Here is a 24,007-nt window from a genome sequence, read left to right as displayed (position 1 = left end):
AGAATAAAAATCAGCTGAAATTTTATGAGTAACAAATATTAATATTATTGAATACTTTTTATTATAAAATGTATAAAAGTTGCCTATTAACAAAAAAAAAAAAAAAAGACAAAAGACAAAAAAGAAAAAAGTTAAATTATTAATTTTATTTAAGGTAACATTAAGAAATAAACAAACAAAATAAATTAAAATTAAAACTAAACCTCATTAAACATAAATGCAAAACTTTATTATTATTTTTATGTTTAACAAAAAGGAGGAACTTTCAGGCCTAATTGTGTGATTTTTAGTGACCACCACACCCTACGCGAGGATAATAAATAATTTATTAATTCATCAATCATTGATCAGTCATTTGCTTAGAAAATAAACAAAACAGTAATGTTTTGGAATTATTTATAACTTTGCTATAACTTGGTTTAATTTTTTTATAAAATATTAAAAAAAAATAGTACATACATACATTATATATAAATATATATGTTTATGCATATAAAGTACATATTCATTTTGAGCTTCTTACTCGTTTTGACAGTCAGTCTTGTTACAAACATTACGGAACGTATGTTTTTCAATTATTTTATTCACTGTCATCATCTTTGTGGCATAAGTCTAATACTACCCTGTCAAATTCTACCATACGTTCATCAAAACATTTAATTTGTTCAACAATTTCAGACAGGTGGTTGCAGACATTCAAATGTTCAGAACGAACTTTTAATGATGGAGCACCAAGAAACTTTTGATAGAAGAGCGCCAATTCAATGTTTGGATTTGAATCGGAAAATGCAGCAGGCTTAAATTGTAACGGATTGGTGTCACAACTACGTCTCCGACAAAAATCTTCGGGTGATTGAGGTTTTACAGACTGGCCCTAAAATAATTAAAAATAAATTAGCATAAAAATAAAGATAACAAATAAATAAATAATTATTTAAACAAGATTAAAATCAAATAATAAACCAAACACCAGTGAGAAATCAATTACATTTTTTATTTTCCCAATTAATTATTTGTTAATAAAAAAAAAAAAAAGAACCACTAAAGTAAAGTTAGTTATTAATAAAATTACCAATTCTACCAAAATAAAATCATTGATGGCCTCGTTGCTGGATGTATTTATCGAATGATTGAATTTGTTCTTGGTTTCAGTAGTATTGCCATTATTGGCAACTCCAGTGCTTATCGCCACAGTGTTGCTTACTGCAGAAGTCTTGTTATTTTGAATAGAAGATGTCACTGAATTGTTATTTTCATTTGTGGACTCTTGGAGTTTTTGTAATTGATTACTAGGTACCATGTGTGGTGGCCAATATTCAGCTCGTTTTCTGGGCTTTATGAATGTATCTTTGGGAAACTCAGGAATACGATATAGGTTAAGTTTCTTCACTTTTTCTTCAAGACTGTCTGAAAAAGCACCCACTGTCCAATCATCCATGATGTATGCTGTCCTGGACTGATCACTAAATTTAAACATAATTTTAATGTTTAATTATATTACAACAACAGACAACTGTTAGAATATAAAGTGGACTCCAGAATAGGATAATATAATAATAATTTGTTAATTTTTTTTAGGTTTAATGAGCCACACAGATAGTTAATTATAAATGTTCAAAAATAACTTTATTCTGGAAACCACTAAAATAAAAATAAAAACATACATTGGCGTTTTGATTATCTGATTGTGCCGTGGGCTATACTCTTTTCGAAAATGATCACTTTTCAACATGATTGGATCTTGTTGAGACGTTAGTGTCATAGAGGTACGATAACAAACTGTCACTTGAATGGTCCCGATAGGCATTGACACTTGGCCAATTTGTAATTCTTTATATTCTTTTCCTGTAACACGGTTAAAACAAATACAACATAAATATCAATTTATCATAGTGGCGAGTGCATATAATTTTTTTGGCAACCTTAATTTTCTTTTGTGATATTTTTGTACAGAAAATAGTATTATAATAATTATATAGAAATATGTGATTTTTAGTGATGTTATTGTCTTATCGAAATGTAAGAATGAAAACAATTATTCATACCATATTACCACACGACACATATACATAGTTTATTTATGTGTTAAAATTGAATAATTGTTTAGAAATGAGTATGGGGACTAGTCAATCTTTAGTTGTTCGTTCAATTGTGCAACACGACCTCTAAAAACTATGAAAACAAATTTATTGGCAACAATTTGGATGTACTCCGGGTCATGACATTGTTGAATTATATATATATATGTATAAATAATATAACTATTACGTGAATTAATATTTATTCCAAACAGTAAAATAATAAATATAGAAAAGCACTAATTTTTCCTTTTTTTTTAATAATCATGAAAATTATTCATGTATTAAAATACTCCGAAGAAATTACTAACAAAATAAACTACCTAAGCATAGACCGTATTACGATTTTGATGCCAATTTTCTTGACTAATACTGATATTCCTAGTAAGACACGATAAATCGCTAATAAAAGATTTAATTATAACCTAATATTACAATATACACTATAAACATTATAATATTATAATAATCATGCAGCCAATGGTTGTAATATTATGTTAAAACATGTTAGCGTAATATACTATAATATTATTAAGTATCACACAGAAAATTTTCTTATCGAGAACATGTTATTTATATCATTTAAAATTTACAAGCCTCCTGTAAGAATTATGTCAGTGACAGAAAAAAGTATGCTTTTTTTACAACTTATTCCCTGTTTTATAATGCATACATAATATCATAGTATCATACAAGCATATCACAGAAAAATTATAGATAATTAAGCACACGTTACACGATGTTTTGTTATGTAAGTTTCCTCCGTTAAACCTTAATTTATTTTTTTCAAATCGAAAGGCGTCACACACACATTGGCGTATAAATTAAAAAAGCTACTAACGCAAAAATATAAGGATTTAAACGATCTTCAAAACTTAAAAAATAATTTAAATACGTCAGGCATGTGGTTGGTTTGAAGTTAATATAAATGGTGGAGAGAATAAAAAATATTCTTGAGAGTTGTGAGTAAGAAATGCGGTAAGTACGTGTTGGTTATGTTTTAAATAAATTTTAAAACTGTCTTAGAAATAATATATGAATACACTTAAATTAGTTACAGCGTTTGCATTAATTAATCGACAAGGTTCATAACAGATAAATAGAAAAAAACAGTGTGTCATAATAAGTTTTACTTATAACACGTCTGCAAATTATTTACAGTAGAAGTTCAATTAAATGTGTATTGACTTTAATACTTTTATCGCATGTAGGTACAATATCTCATAATATAAATGTATTATTAATTTCGACTGAAGTTCGCGGTTGTGTACATCATAAAATGGCTTTTAAATAACAGAGTAATTTTATTTAATTAATATATTTCTCACAGCATTAACTAGTGTTTTGATTATCTATAAGTTGAACAATATATGCAGTTTGCAATTAAATTCTCGTAAAGAAAATCTGGAATAGATTTAACTAAACTAACAAATAATATGTATTTAATATGAATACGAATAAAATAGGCGGTAACAGCCTGACAGCCGTGTATGGTATATGTTATCATAGTTTAGGTTAGGTACTTAGGCAGGGTAGAAACTAGAAAGAAGCATCTGTTCATCTAGGACGCTACAAAATGCAAGTGAAAGTGGAAACTTGTCATCGTGACATTTGACCTAATAATGAGTAAAACTATAAAACACGCGTTGACGGTTAACTACGAATTATTGTTCCGCACGTTTTTCGTCAAGTTGGAATTCAAATTAAATCATAATATTACATAGGTAGGTACATAATATAGTACAGTGTTATAATTTTATGTAATTAGGCACAAGGTACATATAAGAAACGTCGGTTCGCAATACCACGCAACAACGTTAAGGTGTAAGCAAATCGGTTAGGTTTAAAATGATACAACATTGTACTTTCTCATAATAACAATACTAAAATATTTATTATTTGACATAATAACTTTTACAGAAAATATTTATCACTTATAACTTATAAGTCATATTAGGTACATTTGTTTTTCAATTTAGAGTTTAGACAATTAATAATAATACATCTAACAGTTTGGACAGCTAAACAGCTGTACAGTTGAGTTAAGACATTAAACGCTTTACGATTAATTCAAGAAATAATTAAAATTTTCAGTGAAAAAAATAATATGTAATGAAACCCGTCTACAATATACGGAATACGTTTCGCTTCGAGAAGTATTCCGGTTTTTTAGCAATTCGTAAAACTGTATGGACTGTTTTATTTTTAATATATTCATTAAGGAAGGTATTTTACGAATCTATAGTAAATTTTAAAAATATTTAAACAAATCATACATTTAACTTTCAAATTACAATTTTAAAACTTTTTCGTTTTTAATTTTATCAAGTCGATAGCGCAATTATTACAACATACCTATTATAAAATGCATTTAGTATTATAGATTAAACCATTAAACAAATAAATTGTGGGTGGGCTATACCGGGGAAATAAAAGTTTATACAGAATACTTTAATACTCGTCTGATTATTTTTAATAACGAAATAAGTTTAATAAAATTCTTGGCACAAAATAGTTTTTAAAATACATATAAATTAAACATAATATTTTAGCTGTTGTATTATTTTAACGACGTAATAACCATATATCTAAAATTCTAAACTAATGGATATCGGACATTCACTGGTTTAAAGAATTTGTTATTGTTTCGAGAATTCAACATAAACAAAATATTCAACTTAACGAAATAAATTTCTTGAAAAATATAGATAATCACAGTCAACAGACGTTTTTAAATATCTCACATAGACCATTCAATAATTGTCAATAATTAACAATGTCTAGATGCTACGCAGAAGGTGATTCAGTTTCAAATTATTTCCCACTATTAACATTGTTGACTAAACGTTGAATAATTTGTGATTCTGATAAATGAGAGACAGGAGTTTAAACCATAAAAGTGTTATAATTTACTATATTAAATACTGATAGTTTTAGTTTGTAAATAAATAAATACTGTATGCATAACGATAAACGAACAAAAAACGATATAAACAAAATAATAAACTACGCTACTAATTCTATGCGATAAATAATTGTTTTAAAATTTGGCATAATAACACACCCGCTCATCCTATGGAACTAATTCAAAACAAGTGACCTATCCAAATATTAAGTTTATAATGATTTTAAAACGGGATAAAATGTTGTTATAAATTATAATATATAATTGGAGTAAAAACTTATATACATATGTTATTATAAAGCGTAAACATGAAAACATTTTATGTTGAGAAAAATATATTTAGATTTTTGAAATATTTATAAATATATCAAATTATTCTTGAAGCAATAACATTTTCATAGGGAAAACATCTTGAATCCCAATATAAGTGATATAACGGAATAATGTGTCATAGAATATAGCGCCTAATAAAGCAATAAATAATATATCGTTTAGATGTCAATGCTATTCATGGTAGTTTCTAATTGGATGTTGTTCAAAAGTGCATAGCAGGAATCACTAATACCGGTTTTCGTCATCATATTATGATCACGTTCACCATATAATTATTAAAATATTAAAGCAGAAGTTCTACGAAACTTAATTAAAAATTTAAACTAAGTGATAGCGCAACTTAAAAGTTACTTTAACTAACTACCAACTAATATTTTAAATATAAAAACTGGTGAACTGGCTTCTGATGTATAGTAGATTATGAGTTAACTTAATTGTATTTTTATTTTATTCGTATCAGACATTAAACTGGTAATTATACAATACAAATATATGGTTAAAAATACAATTTAAAGAGAATACATAAAATACAATTTGAAAAATGGTAGTCATTAGGTATATTATAAAGGCTATATTATCGAGTCTCGACAACTCAAATGTATTTATCGCTCTTGAAGTGTTTTTAAGTTGTGTTTGAGGTATATAACTTAAAAATACGTAAGTCTAATTTATTTATATTTAACTTGAGATTCGAGTTATCGAGACTACTGTTTTCTCATCAGTTGCCCAATATTTGGCAATTAACCGTGCCTTTTTTGTTTGATATTTTGTGAACAATACCGGAGAGTCATAGTAGTGTCCTTTCTGACAGAACATTTTCTGGTCATTAAGGCAATCTAAGCATATTATCTTTAAACCATCCTACTCCTCCCATTTTTAATCTTTTTAATGTTTTCCACGACTGTCATCGTAACTCATACCCTGGAGTTAGATCACTGTAGATGTGCCATTGGCGATATCCTATCTTATGATGTCGGTTGTTTTTTCCTTTTATTGCATTAAAATTTATTGTACTTCGATAGGGACATTTGATAGGGCGTAAAAATATTTTAATATTTTATATTGTTTTTATCCGTCATTTTAAATTAATGGCGATTAATCGTGATATTGAGCTAGGGAGGTGCTATAACCTGCCAGAAAGTATTTTAAGTATAATATACTTTATAAGTTGGCCTATTTTTAAGCACACTGTTACGATACGGTAAGCATTGTTTAGACTTTTAGAGCAATATTGATATTAACATGAACTGATCTCATCATTGTAGTAGATGTATTATAAATTAATACAAACAATAAATCATTGCGTACGAATAACGATTCTGAGGTAACGTGACTGATGGATTGCACCTATTATCACAGATTTTTTTTTTTTTTTTTTTTTTTTTTTTTCTTTATTTAGAAATATTACAATCTATACAGGGGTGTACAATAAGTAATAATTATGGTGAAAAATGAATGAAACTATGAACTAATGATGACATGGTAGGAAATCACTCATTAGAGACACCTAGTGGCTTTACAATAGCATTTACAATTTAATACAATGACATTATTATAACATATTTAATTTAAGCAATTTATAAAATTTTTAAGTCGCGACACCAGTTCCGCTTGAGTCGTCTGGTTGGATTTCCGGGTAGTGCTGGTGTAGCAAGGTCCTTGATGAGTTGGTTGGGGTTGGATTGGAGTTTTGCGTGGAAGCGTTTGTAATATAGAGTGGCTGTATCGTTGACAGAGCGGATTTTGAGATCGGAGTTTATAATGTTATTGGAGACATACCAGGGTGCTCCTGTAATTAGACGACAACAGATATTTTGAAAGGCTTGAATGGTTCTCTTGTTCGATTTTTTGGCAGAACCCCATACTACCACCCCGTATGCCCAAAGTGGTTGTATGAGAGTTTTGTATAATAATATTTTAATGCTTAATGTTAGGTTTGAGCGAAGGAGAGGCCTTAGTAGGTGCAGTCTTGAATTCAGCTTTTTGCGTTTATTCTTGAGGTGAGATGACCATGTTAGTCGTCTGTCAAATATCAAACCAAGATATTTTACTTCGTTTGAATGAGGGATCATAATATTATTCATTATTACTGGAGGACAGTCATGAGGCCTGAGAGAGAAGGTGATAAAGGAAGACTTTGTTTCATTTATTTTTATTCTCCATTTTGCGAACCATTGAGAGAGGATGTCAATGTGTGTTTGTAATTGGAGACTTGCAATGGTATGATCTGTGGCCATAGAGAGGATTGCGGTATCATCTGCATAGGTTCCGAGGATTGTATTTTCAGATGTGGGCAGATCTGATGTGTAGATAGTGTATAGAAAAGGTGCAATGTCACTGCCTTGAGGGACTCCAGCCGCAATAGGAAATTGTTTCGAATGTTCGAGGTTGTGGCGGACCTTGAATGAGCGGTTGTCTAAATATGATTTTAATATTAGATAGTAAGGGGCAGGAAAAAGAGTTTTTAATTTGAAAAGTAGTCCATCATGCCAGACAGTGTCGAATGCTTTGGCTACGTCCAAAAATAGTCCGGCACAGTATTTTTTAGTTTCTAGGGCAGTTGAGATTGTGTCAGCGACCCGGTGCAACTGATGGATTGTGGAGTGGTTTGATCGAAAGCCGAATAAATTGGAAGTTGGGTATGTTTTTATTTGCTGTAGTTATATGAGAGAGGCGCTTTAACAGTATTTTTTCCAGAATTTTACCAAGCACTGGTAGAAGACTTATGGGCCGGTACGATGAAGGGTGTTCGGGTGGTTTGCCAGGTTTGAGTATTGTCACAATAACTGATGATTTCCAAGTTGATGGAAAATAAGATAGTCGTAGAGTTGCATTATAAATATGTGCGAGAAAGATTATTGTTTTTGCAGGAAGATTTTTGATTACTTTGTTGGTTATGAGATCGTGACCAGGAGATTTTCTGTTGGCCAGTTTTTTAATTATACCACTTATTTCAGCTGGTGAGGTGGGTTTGGCGGGTAGTGCCATGGGTAATGGGGAGTAGAGTGATTCAGTGACCATCTCTAGGTGCAGAGGTGGTGGTGGGATAGAGTGTGGAACGAATACTGATGATAGCTCCTCAGCTAGTGCGTCTGCTTTTTCCTTGTCAGTAGTTGCTAGAGAGTTGTTTGGCCGGAGAAGAGGGGGTGTGGTTTCCTTTAGTCGAAGAATAGATTTAGTTTTGCGCCAGAGAGAGCCGTTTCTTAGTGATAGATTTTGTAGATAGTTTTTATATGAGTCATTTTTGTGTATTTTTAGCAGAGATTTAAGTTTATTTGAAAGCATGTTGTATCTTGTCTTATCGTCTGGGTAGTGGGTTCGCTGCTTATCACAGATTATATAAATAAAATATAAATATATAATATATATTATATAAAATAATATTTTATAAAATAAAATTTTATATAATCTGTATTATTGAGAATAGTTTATCTTATATAGAATGGTATGAATAGGTTTGTGCGGGTATAAAATATATATTAATTAGTAAATATGATTAAAAATGTCATTGTGTACACAACGTAATGATATACCTGATATAAACTTTCATAATGGTTAAAAGTTTCAAGTCTCTCTGAACTACAAAAAAAACAACAAAATTGCCGAAAAGTTGTGTTACGTAAATATTCTTGTTTTCCCGTTGTTTTTTGTTAGTTTTTCCCAATTACATATATTGAGAAAAGTATAGGGATTTTCGTACTTTTGAACCACCAAAATATCAACTAGACTAAATTTACTACTAGAAATTACTCTCTAAGTTGAACATTGAAGTAAATGTTTTGCTTTATGACAGAACATAATATTATCACTGTAAAACAAATACATTCCTTCCTTCACTCAAAATCTATAACTATGTAGACGCAAAAATATACAATTAGAGCTTAGATTATTATAAATTTTTTTTTTTTTTGAACTGTAAATATGAAACCGTAGGGGTTAAAAATGTGAAAAGTACCAAATTATCTTTTTCTAAAAAAATGTTTACATCATAATACAGTTATTATAACAATGCTAGTACTGTAAAATTAACCATAAACATTATATACCTAGTAATTAGTCATCTGTACACGTATATTTTCGGCTCATTTAATTTCCGATTTAAACCGTGTAATAATAATCTATTTGAGGGACGGAGTGGCCGAGCGGACTAAGGCGTCGGTTGTGGTGCACACCGGTGCTGGTTCAAACCTCTGTTCACGGGCGGCATCTTTCTTTGGGCAAGTCACGGTGTCCAGAGAACAAGTGCCGCCATTCCCTAACCAGGCATGCCAGATAACTACGGGTGCCCACTTGCAAATCTGCCAAAACTACACACACGTGTTTACACCTACTGTTCCCTCCCCCACAGTTTAAAATCCACCCAATGGCCTAAGTTGCCGTGGGTTAACTAATAAAAAAAAAAAAATAATAATCTATTTATGCTACTTAATATACTACTTTCATAGTAAATTAGAATTATATTGAGTAAAGTTAAAACAACAACACTGCCATTTTTGACGAATAATTATTTGTTCCGTTCATGATCGACCAAAACATACTTAATTATTATTTTTAGCATTGAGAAATCCGGATACATTAAGTAATGAACCTGTCTTGGTATATTTCATTTTTAGCCATCTCTGACAAAAACATAATATAATATATAGAATATATATACAATTAAATCATAATAGGGAGGATTGAATCTCAAGTCGCAACTATGCCAAAAATAAAACTAGGCACTATTGCACTAACCAATGATTACTTCAATGAAGTTGATTATAAATGCATTAGATAATTATCTACAGGTTTGTTTTAGTTAGAACTTTAATATGTACATACTCATAGCGGAAATAGAATTGGAAATTGAAAGCAGACAATTATTCAATTAAACTGTTTTATAAATATAAAAACTAAAACTAAAGATAAGGTTTACTTATGTTTTTAAATCCTAACAAATGTATTTATATTAGGAACAATGAGGTAGGAAAATTTTCTAAAACTTCTTTCTAAAATTATGCATGGTACTAAAATACAAATATATAAGTATATAACTATATATTATTACAATCCGTGGAGGTGTGGTATAATGCATAAAGGAACAAAACAAAAATTATTTGGAAAATAAATATTTGAATTTTATCAAAATAGCTAATGCCATTATATTTACAAAAACAGATGAAAAATCAGTAAAATGTTTCTTTGACTTAAAAAATGACATTGACCTCTCTTCCACAAAGCCAAAGAATTATTCTTGACCCTCAGTGTATAATATTACTATCCATTCAAACAAAATCACAAATTTACATTTTTCAAGGCAATCAAAAGAATCGAACTCTATACACGATTAAAAACGAAGATGTATCCAGAATCGAATTTTTAAATTGATTTAAAATTATAAATAAAATAAAATATTAATGCATTGGCTTATGTAAAATGAAAAGTGAGCTGAGTTAACACAAAGGGATATTAGTTTATATTCTATCCTTTCTGAAATACTTCATTGAGTTAACTTATCAAGTTTTAAAAAAATCAAATTTTTATGTGTTTATTTTATATAGCACTTATTTATTCTAAATTGAAAATATATTATGAGTGTAATCTATTTAAAATCAATACATTTTGACATAAATCAATAACATTTTGTATATTAAACTATAATAATTATAGTATAATACATTTAATTCGTTAAAATTTTTTTGATTTTACACAAATGTGTGTTTTTTTTTGTAATTATTCATTAAAGAGATTATTATTTGAAAAAAATTGATATTATAATCTAATATTATTTATATTTAAATAATTGTTTGGTAACCTTGATAATTGATTGTACACAATGATTTATCATTGAATTTAAATTTAATACGTCCATTACAGTAATACAGTGTCTATGTAATGACAAAGTACACTAGACTCCTACTGTACAACAGAGCGGAGTAACCTTTACATTTTTTTTTCAATAAATAAAAATGTATTGTCAAACCAGGATTCAAATCCAAATCACAGGTATGAATATTGGAAGATTGAAAATTAAACTCAAAAAATTCTATTACCTAACAAACTAGACGACTCCAAACCCTCAATGAAAGGGTCCCTAAAGAAAGGTCCTTTTTACTTATTCAATTTCTATGCAGTAAATAAATAAATTTAAATTATTTTCAAATGTATCCCCCAAAAAATCACATAAATAAAAAGTAGAAACATAATATAAATATAATAATTATTTACATTAGATCATTATTGTTAATCAATAGGTTTAATGAACTTTATTGAATCCCCCCACCCATACAATCAAAATAAAAACAAATAAATACAAATTGTTCAAAAATTACGAAAATAGTAATTTTAAAGATACTAAGGTTGTGTAATTACAAAATGTTGTATGCAATATTATAATTCTGCACTAGATAAATAAAGAAACTTTAGTTTGTTTACTTACCAAGAGTATGGACTTGAGGTTCTCCAGCATAAATTCGGTGATGAATTTGAAAAGAATCATGTGATTGTTGTCTAGAGTACCGATATGCTGGTATTACTCGAGAAACTGACACTAATGATTTTAATAAAATCCCTAATCTGTTATATAGTGTATAAACTAAGTGTCGAGAACAAAAGGGATCAAAGGCACTTTCTGCTAATAAACCAATACTCCATGTTTCTAATGTCATCATATCTCCATCAACAGTTTTCAAAAATATTTCTACACATAAAGGCACAGAATCTCCAAGTCCATTGCTTAACGCTAGTTTTGTTTCAGTTATTACGTCTGGGATTTCTTTTATTGCAACATTCATCTGAAACAGAACATTTAAAAATAAATAATATTAGTATAATCAAGTTGGTACAATACCTAGCAATTTTAAAATAGTCATGTTTGATTTATTATTTATTAGTATTGTTATCTACTATTTATTAAAAGTTTTGGGATACCTATTTACATTAGTTTTAATACCATGGAGCATATTTTGCTCATAATAATTTATAGATATGCCATATGCATAAATGAAGAATAAATAAATAATTTGTTTTTTTAATAGTAAATATTTTAGTAACATTGGTAACTATATTTATGACACCAAGTAATTTGGACTCTTGTATACCATTATTATGATTATCATAACTTTGATAGTTATCATAATTTACAAAAGTCATTCAAATTCTATCAGCCGAAATCTTCATATATCATTTTTAAGGACAAATTTAATACAATTATTAAGTTAAAAAAAATTGTTAATATTAAAATAAATACCCCGATTAGTTTTTAATTTTTTATTTAAGTAAGGTTCAACTGTTGTTATTATCACAGAAATACACAGATCTATTAAATATTTACATAGTATCGATCAGTTTTCTGCAGTTTCTAATAAATATCTTTAGATCTTAAATATTTTATAAGTTAATGAAACATTCTTTTTCTTTTAATTCCATAATTATACTATTCTGGTTATTTAATGTAAATATATTTGTCACTTTAAATAAAATTCAAAATAAATAAATATCAAAATTATACATCTTGGTTTAGAAACAAAATAGAATGAATTACAATATTTGTTAAATCTAACTAACACAATATAATATTATAATGTTCAAGTAAAAATGTATGAACATTTTTTTTTTTTTAATAATAATTTAATTTGAACAAAGTACATTCCATACAATAGTGAACTTGTTTTCAAGGCTTTTATATCTTGCTCAACAGGATTTAGTAAACTAGATAAAACTATGTACATTATAACACAAAAAAGCAAAAGCAATCAAGTTCCAGTTTATACCACATATTTCATAATAAATAAACAATATATATTTATTTAAATTAATCTAGAGGGACTTAGTTAATATTATGCATAAGGAGATCTATGCATATGAAGATCATATTTAATTGTATTTTAGGTTTTTTTTTATTAAAATTGAAATACCAAATAAATTAAATTAGTAAAATCTTAAATTATGTAGTAAATTAATAATACAATAATTTAATATGTAAGATAATGTATAATGTATATATAAAATGTATTTGAAAATTCATATAACATACAAATAAATTTTTCATATAAAAATTATTTTTTTAAATTAAAATGTTTACATTGATTCTATTCATAAAATTATAAGTACTTAAACTGGAATGTTATGTAAAATATACTACATAGTACTATTTTTTATAGTACTATGTATCTATATAACAGTTTATTGTAGTTGTAGAAAATAGTTAAATAGATAGTGCAAGTAGGTTAGTAGAACAGCATAACAATTTACTATAATAGATAATAATCCAGCTACCTTGTAATAATATTATATAAGGGGTTTTGATTTAAATTTGGAAATTTATCATTTGTTTTAAAATAACTTGAGTTGATATAATAAACATGATGATTTTATTTTTATCAGTGATTTTAGATGTCTTTGAACAAAATGAGTTCATTAATTAGGTACGAGTTATTTAAGAATGTTGGTCAATTGTCAATTATGTCTTATAATGTGTAATTTTTAGATTAATTATTAAATTCAACTAGATTGTGAATTCTTACAGTCGAAGGCCAGCAGTAATTAGGTATTAAGTTAATAGTGCAAATCAAACTATTATAAACTCATGTTGTAGTTAAATTAGTACTATAACATTAAATAAGTATTTTTAAGGGTTTTAGATGGTGGAAGATTTGTATTTGTTTTCATTGAGACATAAAATTTGAAATTTTAGTTTTGTTGACTTGTAACAAGGCTTGTTATTTAGTATACTGTATAACAGTAATTATATCATTTTATTTAAACTATATTAAAATAAATTAAAATCGTTATAATTCTTATCATTCATAAAAGTTGTAATCCATTTTAGTTATATTGAATATGTTTAAATAATCTATAATTTTAAACCCTTCAAAATAACCAAATCTTACTAAAAAATGAAAGAATCAAAGGTAATTATATTTAATTTATTGATGACGTTTATTCATCAACGGTTAACATTTCTAGGTGATATTAATTTGCATATTTTCAGTGTTTGATTAACTTAATATTTGATTATGACTATAAAAACAATTTTATTGTAGTAACTTAACTAAAAAGTTAATTGAGTGTTTAAATTAAAATGGCAACAAATATGCTAAAATATGTACTAATTTTATGTTTATATACATCAAATTTTGTATTTTACCTAGTACACTATATGCATTAATTAGTCATCTATGACTAATCCATTAACTAATAACATTTAAATACAGAACATTATCTAATCAGTTGTTATTGTTTGTTATCTAACCATTTTAAATGTAATAATATAATGTTTTTAACATAGGTACTGTTAGTTAGCTTTCATTATAATATATTTAAGAAACAGTGTTTTAGTACTTAATAAAATAACTAAAAGTACATATGAAGGTACTTATTATATGTACCTACACGTTAGGTGTCATTATATGGTAGGTGTAATAAATAGACTGGCTTCAAAAAGCCTCTATCTATCTTAGAAATGTTATTAGGAATATAAATGAGAGCTCAAAAGCCAAAAACCTAAAATGACTTTATTATGTATAGCTAGAGTTTTATGTTTCCATCAAAATAGTTTTTATTGATAGGTTCCTCTTTGAATAAAAAAAACATACCAAATATAACATAATATTATACAAATACGTCATATTGTATTAACAGTAGATTAATGAAGTAACGAGATTTAAATCAATATTAAATACCTAGCAGTTTTACAATAAAACAACCTATCAATTATTCAAATTTTTGGATTTTGCCCGAATAATATATAAAAAGATTGGATTTCACCTATAACTTATAAGAATTATATTTATCAAATGATTAAAAAAGGGGGACGGAGTGGCCGAGCAGACTAAAGCATCGGTTGTGACGCACACCGGTGCTGGTTCAAACCTCTGTTCACGGGCGGCATCTTTCTTTGGGCAAGTCACGGTGTCCAGAGAACAAGTGTCTCCATTCCCTACCCGGGCATGCCAGATACCTACGGGTGCCCACTTGCAAATCTGCTAAAACTACACACACGTGTTTACACCTACTATTCCCTACTCCACAGTTTAAAAACCACCCAATGACCTAAGTTGCCGCGGGTTAGCTAATAAAAAAAAAAAAAAATTAAATTAAAATAAATATTATCAACTTCTTTAGGGTGTATTGGTGAATTTCACTTTCACCAATATGGACACATTTTCATACACACTTCGACTTCCTATAATACCTATATTAAATGGTTCATAATAAATAAAATGCTTACCGAACTATTCTGATTTGTACAATAAGTATGCAATCTTTCACCCATTCTTGACTGTACAATTATTTGAGCTGATTTCATAGTCATAAGTTTAGTTAGCTGTTCCATTTCTTGCCTTTCTTTCTCGGCTGACTCAGTTAATGTGCGTGTATCCACCATTTTTATTTTTTTACTTAAGGGTTGATAAAAAAAATTTAAAATTTAACCATGATCACTTATTTAACACCAACTTAATATAAAATTCACACATGGACAAACTGTTAATAACTTGGAACATCTTAACTGTCTTTGTCTTAAAACTATTATTCGCGTCACTGTTTTCTGCATCTTGCAATGATCTGAAACATTTAAATTTATATTAATATAATTTAAAATTGAAATCTTATCACATGGTTATACATTTTAACAGCTAGCAGTCATATTTCCATTTTTTTTTCTTTTAATATACTTTTGCCCTGAGAAATATAAATCTGTGGCCCACACAAAGACCGGCCCACGAGGAAAGTTTCTGATTTCCGTAAATATGCCAATTGTTGACTTTTGTACATTTTATATAATGCTTACTTGCACAATTAGTGTTACCTTATATACATACAATGCACTTACAACATAATTTTTAAAACAACCATAAACTCATTAGGGATCTGGCACAACCACTGTGTATTTTAATCTTTTATAATTTAATTTAATTTTTGTTTGATATCATTGTATGGGTTATAACACAACACTAAATAACTATATAACAAAAACAGATTGAAAGAAATACCTAGTTAATTTATATGATAACGAATTTGTTTTTGTACACATATATATTATCAATTTACATATTATACTTTTTATATGAAACACCTTTCGTTATTACTTATTACCAACAAGTACCTACGTATAGGTAGATATAATTTAAAAATAAATCATATTTATTGCAAGATCTTTAGGAAGTATAAAAAGTCGATTGATTATAATTTAATAGTATTGACGTAACAGCCAAGTTCAAAGAGAAGTTAATTAACCTCAAAGATTTATCTTAAATAAAATACAAATAAGCAGGTAGGCTTATAAAATATTATAATTAGTATACATGTACAATGTAGGTATCTATTCTTAACAGATGTACAACAATTATGTTTAGGTATGTCATACCAATATAATATAGGTAAACTGACAATATTTATTTCATGATATTATTTTATACAAATAAAAATCTTTTAGTCCTTAGGCTGTTTTACAATTTTTTTAAACAATTTTAAAGGCAGGCAAAATGTTTATAATTATTTTTAACACTAAACTAAATGTTAAATTTATAAATATATTTATATGGAAATTAGGTACCAACCAACTTATTTTATTTGAATAATCTGAATCAGTATTAATATATTAAAAATTATTGAATTGTATTCAAAAAGGTACCTATAAAATGTCGGGAATCATACATAATTATGTTTCAATATACCATTTTTGTTATGTGTATAATTTGAAAAACCCAGTAACATTTGTAGTTAAGTAGGTATACAGAGTGATTAATATTTTATGAAAATTTGATTTTTATAAAAGTATGGTCTAAACTTATTTATTTTACCCTGGCAGTTTGACTTCCCTATTTATCTAATTGTAAATACCTACCTAATTCATTGAAACAGAAATTTATGCTAAAAATGAGATTAAAAATACTATTTACTATCATACTATTATTATTACCTATTCTTAGTGTCAAATAAGATACCTCTGGCAACGACTGATTTTTATTCGGTTTGGTCGGACCACGACCGTAATTAAATTGTTTTTTGTCATCAGCTTTCATTTCCGACAATCGGCCGCAACCAAAAAATTGCTTTCCCATGTTAACTAATAGTTATTAATAATTATAAGTAACTACACTTAGAAGCGGAATAAAACAAAAACCGATAGTAGCTAATTTTAAAATTATTCCCCAATTTAACTAGGTAGTAGGATCAAATCGGAGTTCAAATAGTTGTTCTTCACTATCGGATTTGATATTAATAATCTCAGCACTGAAATGTCTGTTTAAATTTTAAACAAATAGTTAACCACCTTCTAGTAAATTTGATTGTTTTATCGCCAGTGGCGGATCCAGGGCTTAATTTTGGGAGGGGCATGGGGGGGGGAATGCCTTCTTTGCCCTCCCCCTGGATCTGCCACTGCTAATCGCTCCGTTCGACATGAAACACTTTTTAACTATCAAAGCTGAGTTAAGCATAAAAAATATCTGAACTCAACCAGCAGATTTCTATAAACACTAAATACTCATAATTAAATACCAGATTATATCTTAAAATATTTCATTTACTATGTAGACCTATTACATTTTGGTAATAAACTAATAACTAACTAATGATATTTTCTTATCCGCTAACATTTTGTTATAAATTTGACACTTATTAAATATTGTTATACTATTAGATATTTATTTTCCAATTAAAACGTAAACAAAGTCAACTATGACTGATGGGTATATGTGTAAGTAATTAGTTTTTTGAATAGATGGTTGGAACTCCATTATCATAGTTACCTAATGACTGCACTTAATGACTTAATCATGTATTTTAATAACAAATTTGTATTAGTTAATTTTACATACAATTTTGCATAATATTGAAGATAATATTTGTTAGTAGCTAAAATTATTTTAAGTTTGGTAGTTTTAGTAAGCACATGATCTTCAGTAATTTTTTTTTAAGTTTACCTAATATTAAATATTTAACTAGGTATTATTATAATTAATATTACGTACCTAATCCAATAGTAAGTGTAGGGAAGTAAACAGTAGATATGGCAAAAGACTGGAAAAAGTTTGCAGTACCCCTTTTAGCACTCGTGTTTATCACGGTCGAGTGATTTTAGTAATTACTATTACCTAACTTAATTATGACTTGATGTTAGACAAAAGAGTAAACATATAATATTCAATTTATACGTACCAAACGTTATTGATAAAAATAATATAGAAGAAAAAAAACAGTCAACATTTTTAAAAATAAAAATGTTGTAGGAAGGTACTTACTAACCAATCGTTCATCAAAACAAATGTAAATGCAATGAATTTGTTCTTTCTGAACACTGTATTATATAGCTACAATATGATGGCAGATCCTTTCTTAGTTTCCTATCTAACTTTTTCATAAAATATAATTTATAAGTAAATTGTAGTTCCCCGGTAGTTGCTGAATACCTATTTTCTATAAAAAATTAGAAAACGATTACTGTATTAGGTATATTTGTGGTAACTAAGTACTTAAATTACTCTCCATTACATACAATATACAACATTGTAGGTATGTATCAATCACATCATAAACCAAGTAATAAACCTAACATTTACAAGCTGCAAAACTTGTTCTATTTTATTTTTTGTGCTACCTACCTACTTATAAAAAATATTTATTTTCTCTAAACTAGACTATTAGTCGATAATTCCAGGAAAAATTGCTTATATTCTAGTTATTTTCTCAAATTATAGTCGAGATTATAGTTGAATATCTCTATTAATATTAATATTGGTTAACGGTTTCAGTCAAACATTTGAACCGGCTAATCTACTCCCTCCAAAATACACCCATTACCTATTCCTGTTTTATAGTGTTTACGGCATTGGTAAAGCGTGTAATCTACCGGGTCCGCCATGATCTACTATTAATAGGTAACGTATAATATGCCTTTTGTGACTAAATACACGGTGATAATGTACGATAACGTACTAATCGAAGGTTCTTGGGTGTTTGGTTTATGCTGGAAAAATGAAGATGTATGAGAAGTTAGAACGCAGATTTGTTACTGTTGAACAAAGAGATAAAAATACATTAATTCCGATAATACAAAGAGAAGTTGCCAGAGACTACCATAGTTTCTGATGAATTGAAATCATACTCCAGTCTGAATGATATTGGCTATAATCATTTAACTTTAATTCTGAAAATTTCGTGAATTTCGTAAATGGAAACATGCAAACAATAAAATTGTTACAGTCAATATTAAAATTTAAAATATTAAGAAAAATGTGTGGGACTAATGAAAATCTATTACCACGCTATTTAATTGAATGTTGGTATCGCTCGATAAAAAATCGGAATAATTTATTTATACACTTTTTGGAAGATATAAAAAAAGAGTTTATGTTTCATAAAATGTAATATTGTAACAATTATCATATTTTAAACATAATTCATATATTTTGACTAATACTAATTGTATCATTTGTTTTGTAGACAAAAAAAACTTTAATAGATCACACAATAAACCTTTAAATGCCCGGTAGATCACACGCTTTACCAATGCCGTGTTTAGGTATTATAAGCTTGTTTCTAGATTTACATTATTGAAAATAGAAGGTAGGCACCTAATTAAAACTTGTTGCTTAGTTTTTGTTCTAGGTACCTATAAAATAAATGAGAATTAATGGTTCAAGAATTTAGTTAAAACTAATTATAACATTAGAGATAACAATATGACTGGTGTCATAAATAAAACGAAACTATATAGGTACCTGTATTTATTAAATAGTGATAAAAGTACTACTTACCCAGAATTATTTCTTTATTTTACAAGTTTTGACTTTTTTCAGTTAATAGGCAAATTTATTTAAGTTTATTGCAAGTTAACATTTTGATATGAAACATAATTTTAAATTTATAGAATACTAGCATAAAATTATGTATTATGCATTCATACAAGGTCACAGCTGTGAAAATATGGTTACCTACCTATTTATATCATGAACAAGGTTAAATACAGCTCGATATAGGTAGTTGTTAACTTGGTCATTAAATCACAATGGTTCACATTCGTTCTTTTAACTTAATTTCTAAAAGGACTTGGAAATATATCTCATATTGGTATAGGTCGGTGTATTTAATTACCAGAATAGGTTAGGTTACCTACAGTAAAAAATATTTCAAAAATCCTAACACGTACCTACACTTAAATTTTAGTCTTTTACGAGGTATTTTATTTTGATACTTAATTTAAAATCTATTAAGTAAAATAATTGTTTAGTTTATCAAAACTTTCCTATATTTTAATATGTTTATAAGATATTCTCCAAGAGGGCAGGGGCGGATTAAGAATTGAGATCCAAGAAGAACCTACCTATTATTGAGGGGTACATACATTACACTATTTAATAATTAATACAATTTAAACCCCTATTTAAATTTGATTATTTAGGGGTATAATAAATAGGTAAAATCATGTTTAGTTTAGATGTAGATATAATAGGTAATTCCTAAATTTTTCTTGTAACTACCTAACTATCATACAAAGTTATTTCTTCCAAATTACCTAGTTACATGTATTTGGTTTTTTATTAGGGTAAGTTAGGTTAGGTTAGTTTTATATATTTTTAAAAAAAGTAATACCTGTATATTTTGAATACGCATTAAGTCATATATCAAACTACTATCAAACTTATTTTCATCAAAATAATAGACATATAAGTAGGTAGGTAGTGTAAGTACAACATTATAGGTACATAACAAATTATATCATGATAAGTACACAAACGACTGACTTCTAAAAACTATCCCATTAAACAAGCAGGTAGGTATTATAGAAAACTTTAATAGGCACTATATAGTTTACACCTGTATTACCTACCTAAATATCACAATCAAATATCAGATTAAAAAATTAATGATAGGTAGGATCAAAGTAGGTATTGTATTGTCATTCAACAGAAGTATGTAAGCAGTCATGAAATCAGCTGTGCTGTGTATTATGTATAGACTTAAAAAAAATGCATTGAACACAACATATTGTGCAATATAGGTACTATCCAATGGAATGCAGGCAATTCTATGCATTATATTTTATGCCAATGTACCTATTGTAAACATTATACAACCGTGATTTTAACTAAATTACAATATTAAAACCTACCATAGTACCATTGAACTTGTTAGTTATTTCTACATTTTACCAACACATCAAACTGGGATCTTTAGGTACTCGGTAGAATTTACACTGCGATATTATTTCTCAATTTCTATAGAGACGATTAAAATGCAAAAAGCTACTGTTGCAAACCTCCCCAATGCTGCGTGGGACCGAGATGTTTAATATTGTAATCTCAGAAATCGTTTATTTTAGTATGAAACATTCACCAGACGTGTGGGTAGGCAGCATCTGTGGGTCTTACATAAGGTCTACCTAGGTATCTACCATCTGTTAATTTCCCCACGGGCCGTTTCATCTCACACCATCGAGGTAGGTACGGATATCACTACAGAATTACATACGATAGGGGACGCGATATAAGGGTGGTACTCACTCGTCGACGTTTCGTACTTATTCTTGTAGGGTACGCCACCGAATCCGCAGAGATACGACGGTTGGCTTTTTGGCGCCACGGCTGTCGACGACACGCACGCAAACGTCGGAAACCATGTAGACGGCGGCCGAACGATCGAACGACAGCAGCCTGCGGCGGGACACACTCGCGCGCGCGCTCGACGATACAAAATAACTTTTGGCGGCTGAACGCGAATTTGATCGCGAGTCGAACAAAAATAATATATCCTAACCGACAAAACGTCACTGCGGGCCGCGTACACTGATCATATTACTGCGGTGTCGTGTAGTACGTTCGGGTAATGTTTTAATATCGTCTCACGATTACTGTGCATGTGGGTTTACGCGGTATCTTCGCTGAATAATGGTCCGTACCTATTTCCGTATGAAGCGAATGATATTATCCGTGTCGGATGTCGACGTCCCCCGGCGTTATCACGCACACGATTATTATTCCCGCGACATTTAGGCGTGCACGCAGAGTTTCGGTTTTTATTTTTAGACGGTTTTAATAATAATAACTTATAATAGATAATAATATTCACGACGACAATGTACGCGCAGAAGGGCGGCGGACGAGGTCTAGACGGTCGTGGAAAACATGCTCGTTTGCGCCATCATCGTCGATACACGCGGATAACCAAAGTGCGCGCGTCTGTGGTGGGGGGTGTGTCGGTGGTCGGCGACGTGACGACATCGGCGGTCGGCGGTGGCGGGATCGGGGAACCCTAGTCTGTCGACTGGGCGGGGCAAGGAGGCGAAAAAAAGGAGGAAAATAATAATAATAACAATAATGGTAATAGTGATAATAATAATAATAATAATATTGGCCAGCGCGACGGGCGGATCCGCAGCCGAGTACGTGAGTCGTGACGTGGTGCATGCCATGCCGTCGAAATTCCGCGCGAGCCGCAGACGACCGCGTTCCTCCAATCGGTGGCCGTTACGTCACGCGGCAAAAATGTTTTCGCGCGTGGTGGTCAATGGTCTTCGGTCACGAACTCACGACGACCACCGCTTTGGCTTGCTTGTCGCTTGAGTTGTGTTCCACAGTGTCCACGACTCACGAGGCCGATCGGTATTCACTATTTCACTATTCTGTAATCAGTGATCAGTAGTCACTAGATGGTTGCACCTGCACGACATTGTTCAATTTAGTTGTAACCTGTAGTGCAGACAAGTACAGTACAGTGTACACACACATTGCTCGATTAAAATAAAATATTAAAATACTTGTACCGCTATTTGCCATTACCATTATATAATATTGATACATAAATATAATATATGATATTATGTATAGACTCAAGGCCGTATTGGTATTTATAATTTTGGCGCCTAGGGGCACTTATAAAATGGCACTCCTCTTTAATAAGGGACAAGGGGGCCCCGGGTCTAGTGTTTAACAAATAAAAACTATAAAAGTATAGCCTTACCTACTTGTATTTCTAAATTGTATAGTTTAATATATTATAATAATATAATGGTACAAATATACAATTCATGATTTATTGTCGTGTGTATCTTATACCACTTTCAAATTGCAATATTAATGATAAATATACTTCCTTTATTTCCAAAAACCAAAAATATTCCTAATAGGTACATTAATGCAATATTACATAAAAATTTTAAATTTAAATTTACATTATATTATAACTAAACAATTTGGCTTAACAAAAAGTCGTAAAAATGAACTTCCTCCGAAGCTCCACTTAGGGGGAACTGGCTAGTGGCCTCTCCTAAATACACCGTTAAGTGTAAAGTTTATTTACACTACAGAAAATAAATTTCCCCCTCCCCCGAAATAACAACGTAGTATACGGATTTTTCACAATTTTTTTTCTGTGTGATGTCTATATTTTATTGAAGATTTTTATTCCAACAAATAATAGGTACGTACATTTTAAAAATAAAAATAAATATATCACTCACAGTCCCTAATAAACACTGTGTATATGTAAATAGGATAAAATATAAGATGCGAATTTTAATCGGTTATAAATTTATAAATCCGTTATCTAGACTAACTGTTTTTGGCAAACTGTTTTGAAATATAACATGATCTACATTCTTCATCTATTAAACATATAATAATACAATATTTTGACGGGGGTCAATCGTCCGCATCACCAAGGTGTTTTTTTTTCGGCGGTGACCGATATTGTCCTAAATTCCCTAAAC

General features: G+C 29.1%; 1 protein-coding gene across 4 annotated transcripts; it reads right to left on the bottom strand.

Annotated features, from left to right (window-relative positions):
• Nucleotides 1-127: 127 nt before the first annotated feature.
• Nucleotides 128-22,474, bottom strand: LOC132938242 (autophagy-related protein 13 homolog). 4 transcript variants are annotated; one of them, XM_061004960.1, is made up of 6 exons: nt 21,804-22,474; nt 15,527-15,861; nt 11,735-12,089; nt 1,665-1,845; nt 1,073-1,463; nt 128-874 (listed from the first exon to the last, which is right to left on the bottom strand). In XM_061004960.1, the coding sequence occupies exons 2-6, from the start codon at nt 15,680-15,682 to the stop codon at nt 581-583; spliced, it is 1,377 nt and encodes a 458-aa protein (XP_060860943.1). In that variant the 5' UTR covers nt 15,683-15,861; nt 21,804-22,474; the 3' UTR covers nt 128-580. The 4 variants fall into 4 exon arrangements, with proteins under 4 accessions (XP_060860943.1, XP_060860946.1, XP_060860944.1 ...); XM_061004963.1 differs by having other exon boundaries at nt 1,082-1,463; XM_061004961.1 differs by lacking the exon at nt 21,804-22,474 and adding an exon at nt 20,058-20,193.
• Between the last annotated feature and the right edge of the window lie 1,533 nt (nt 22,475-24,007).

Source organism: Metopolophium dirhodum, chromosome 2, assembly GCF_019925205.1.
Source record: "Metopolophium dirhodum isolate CAU chromosome 2, ASM1992520v1, whole genome shotgun sequence".
NCBI classification, from domain to species: Eukaryota; Metazoa; Arthropoda; class Insecta; order Hemiptera; family Aphididae; genus Metopolophium; species Metopolophium dirhodum.
This window is presented reverse-complemented; position numbering and strand designations above follow the sequence as displayed.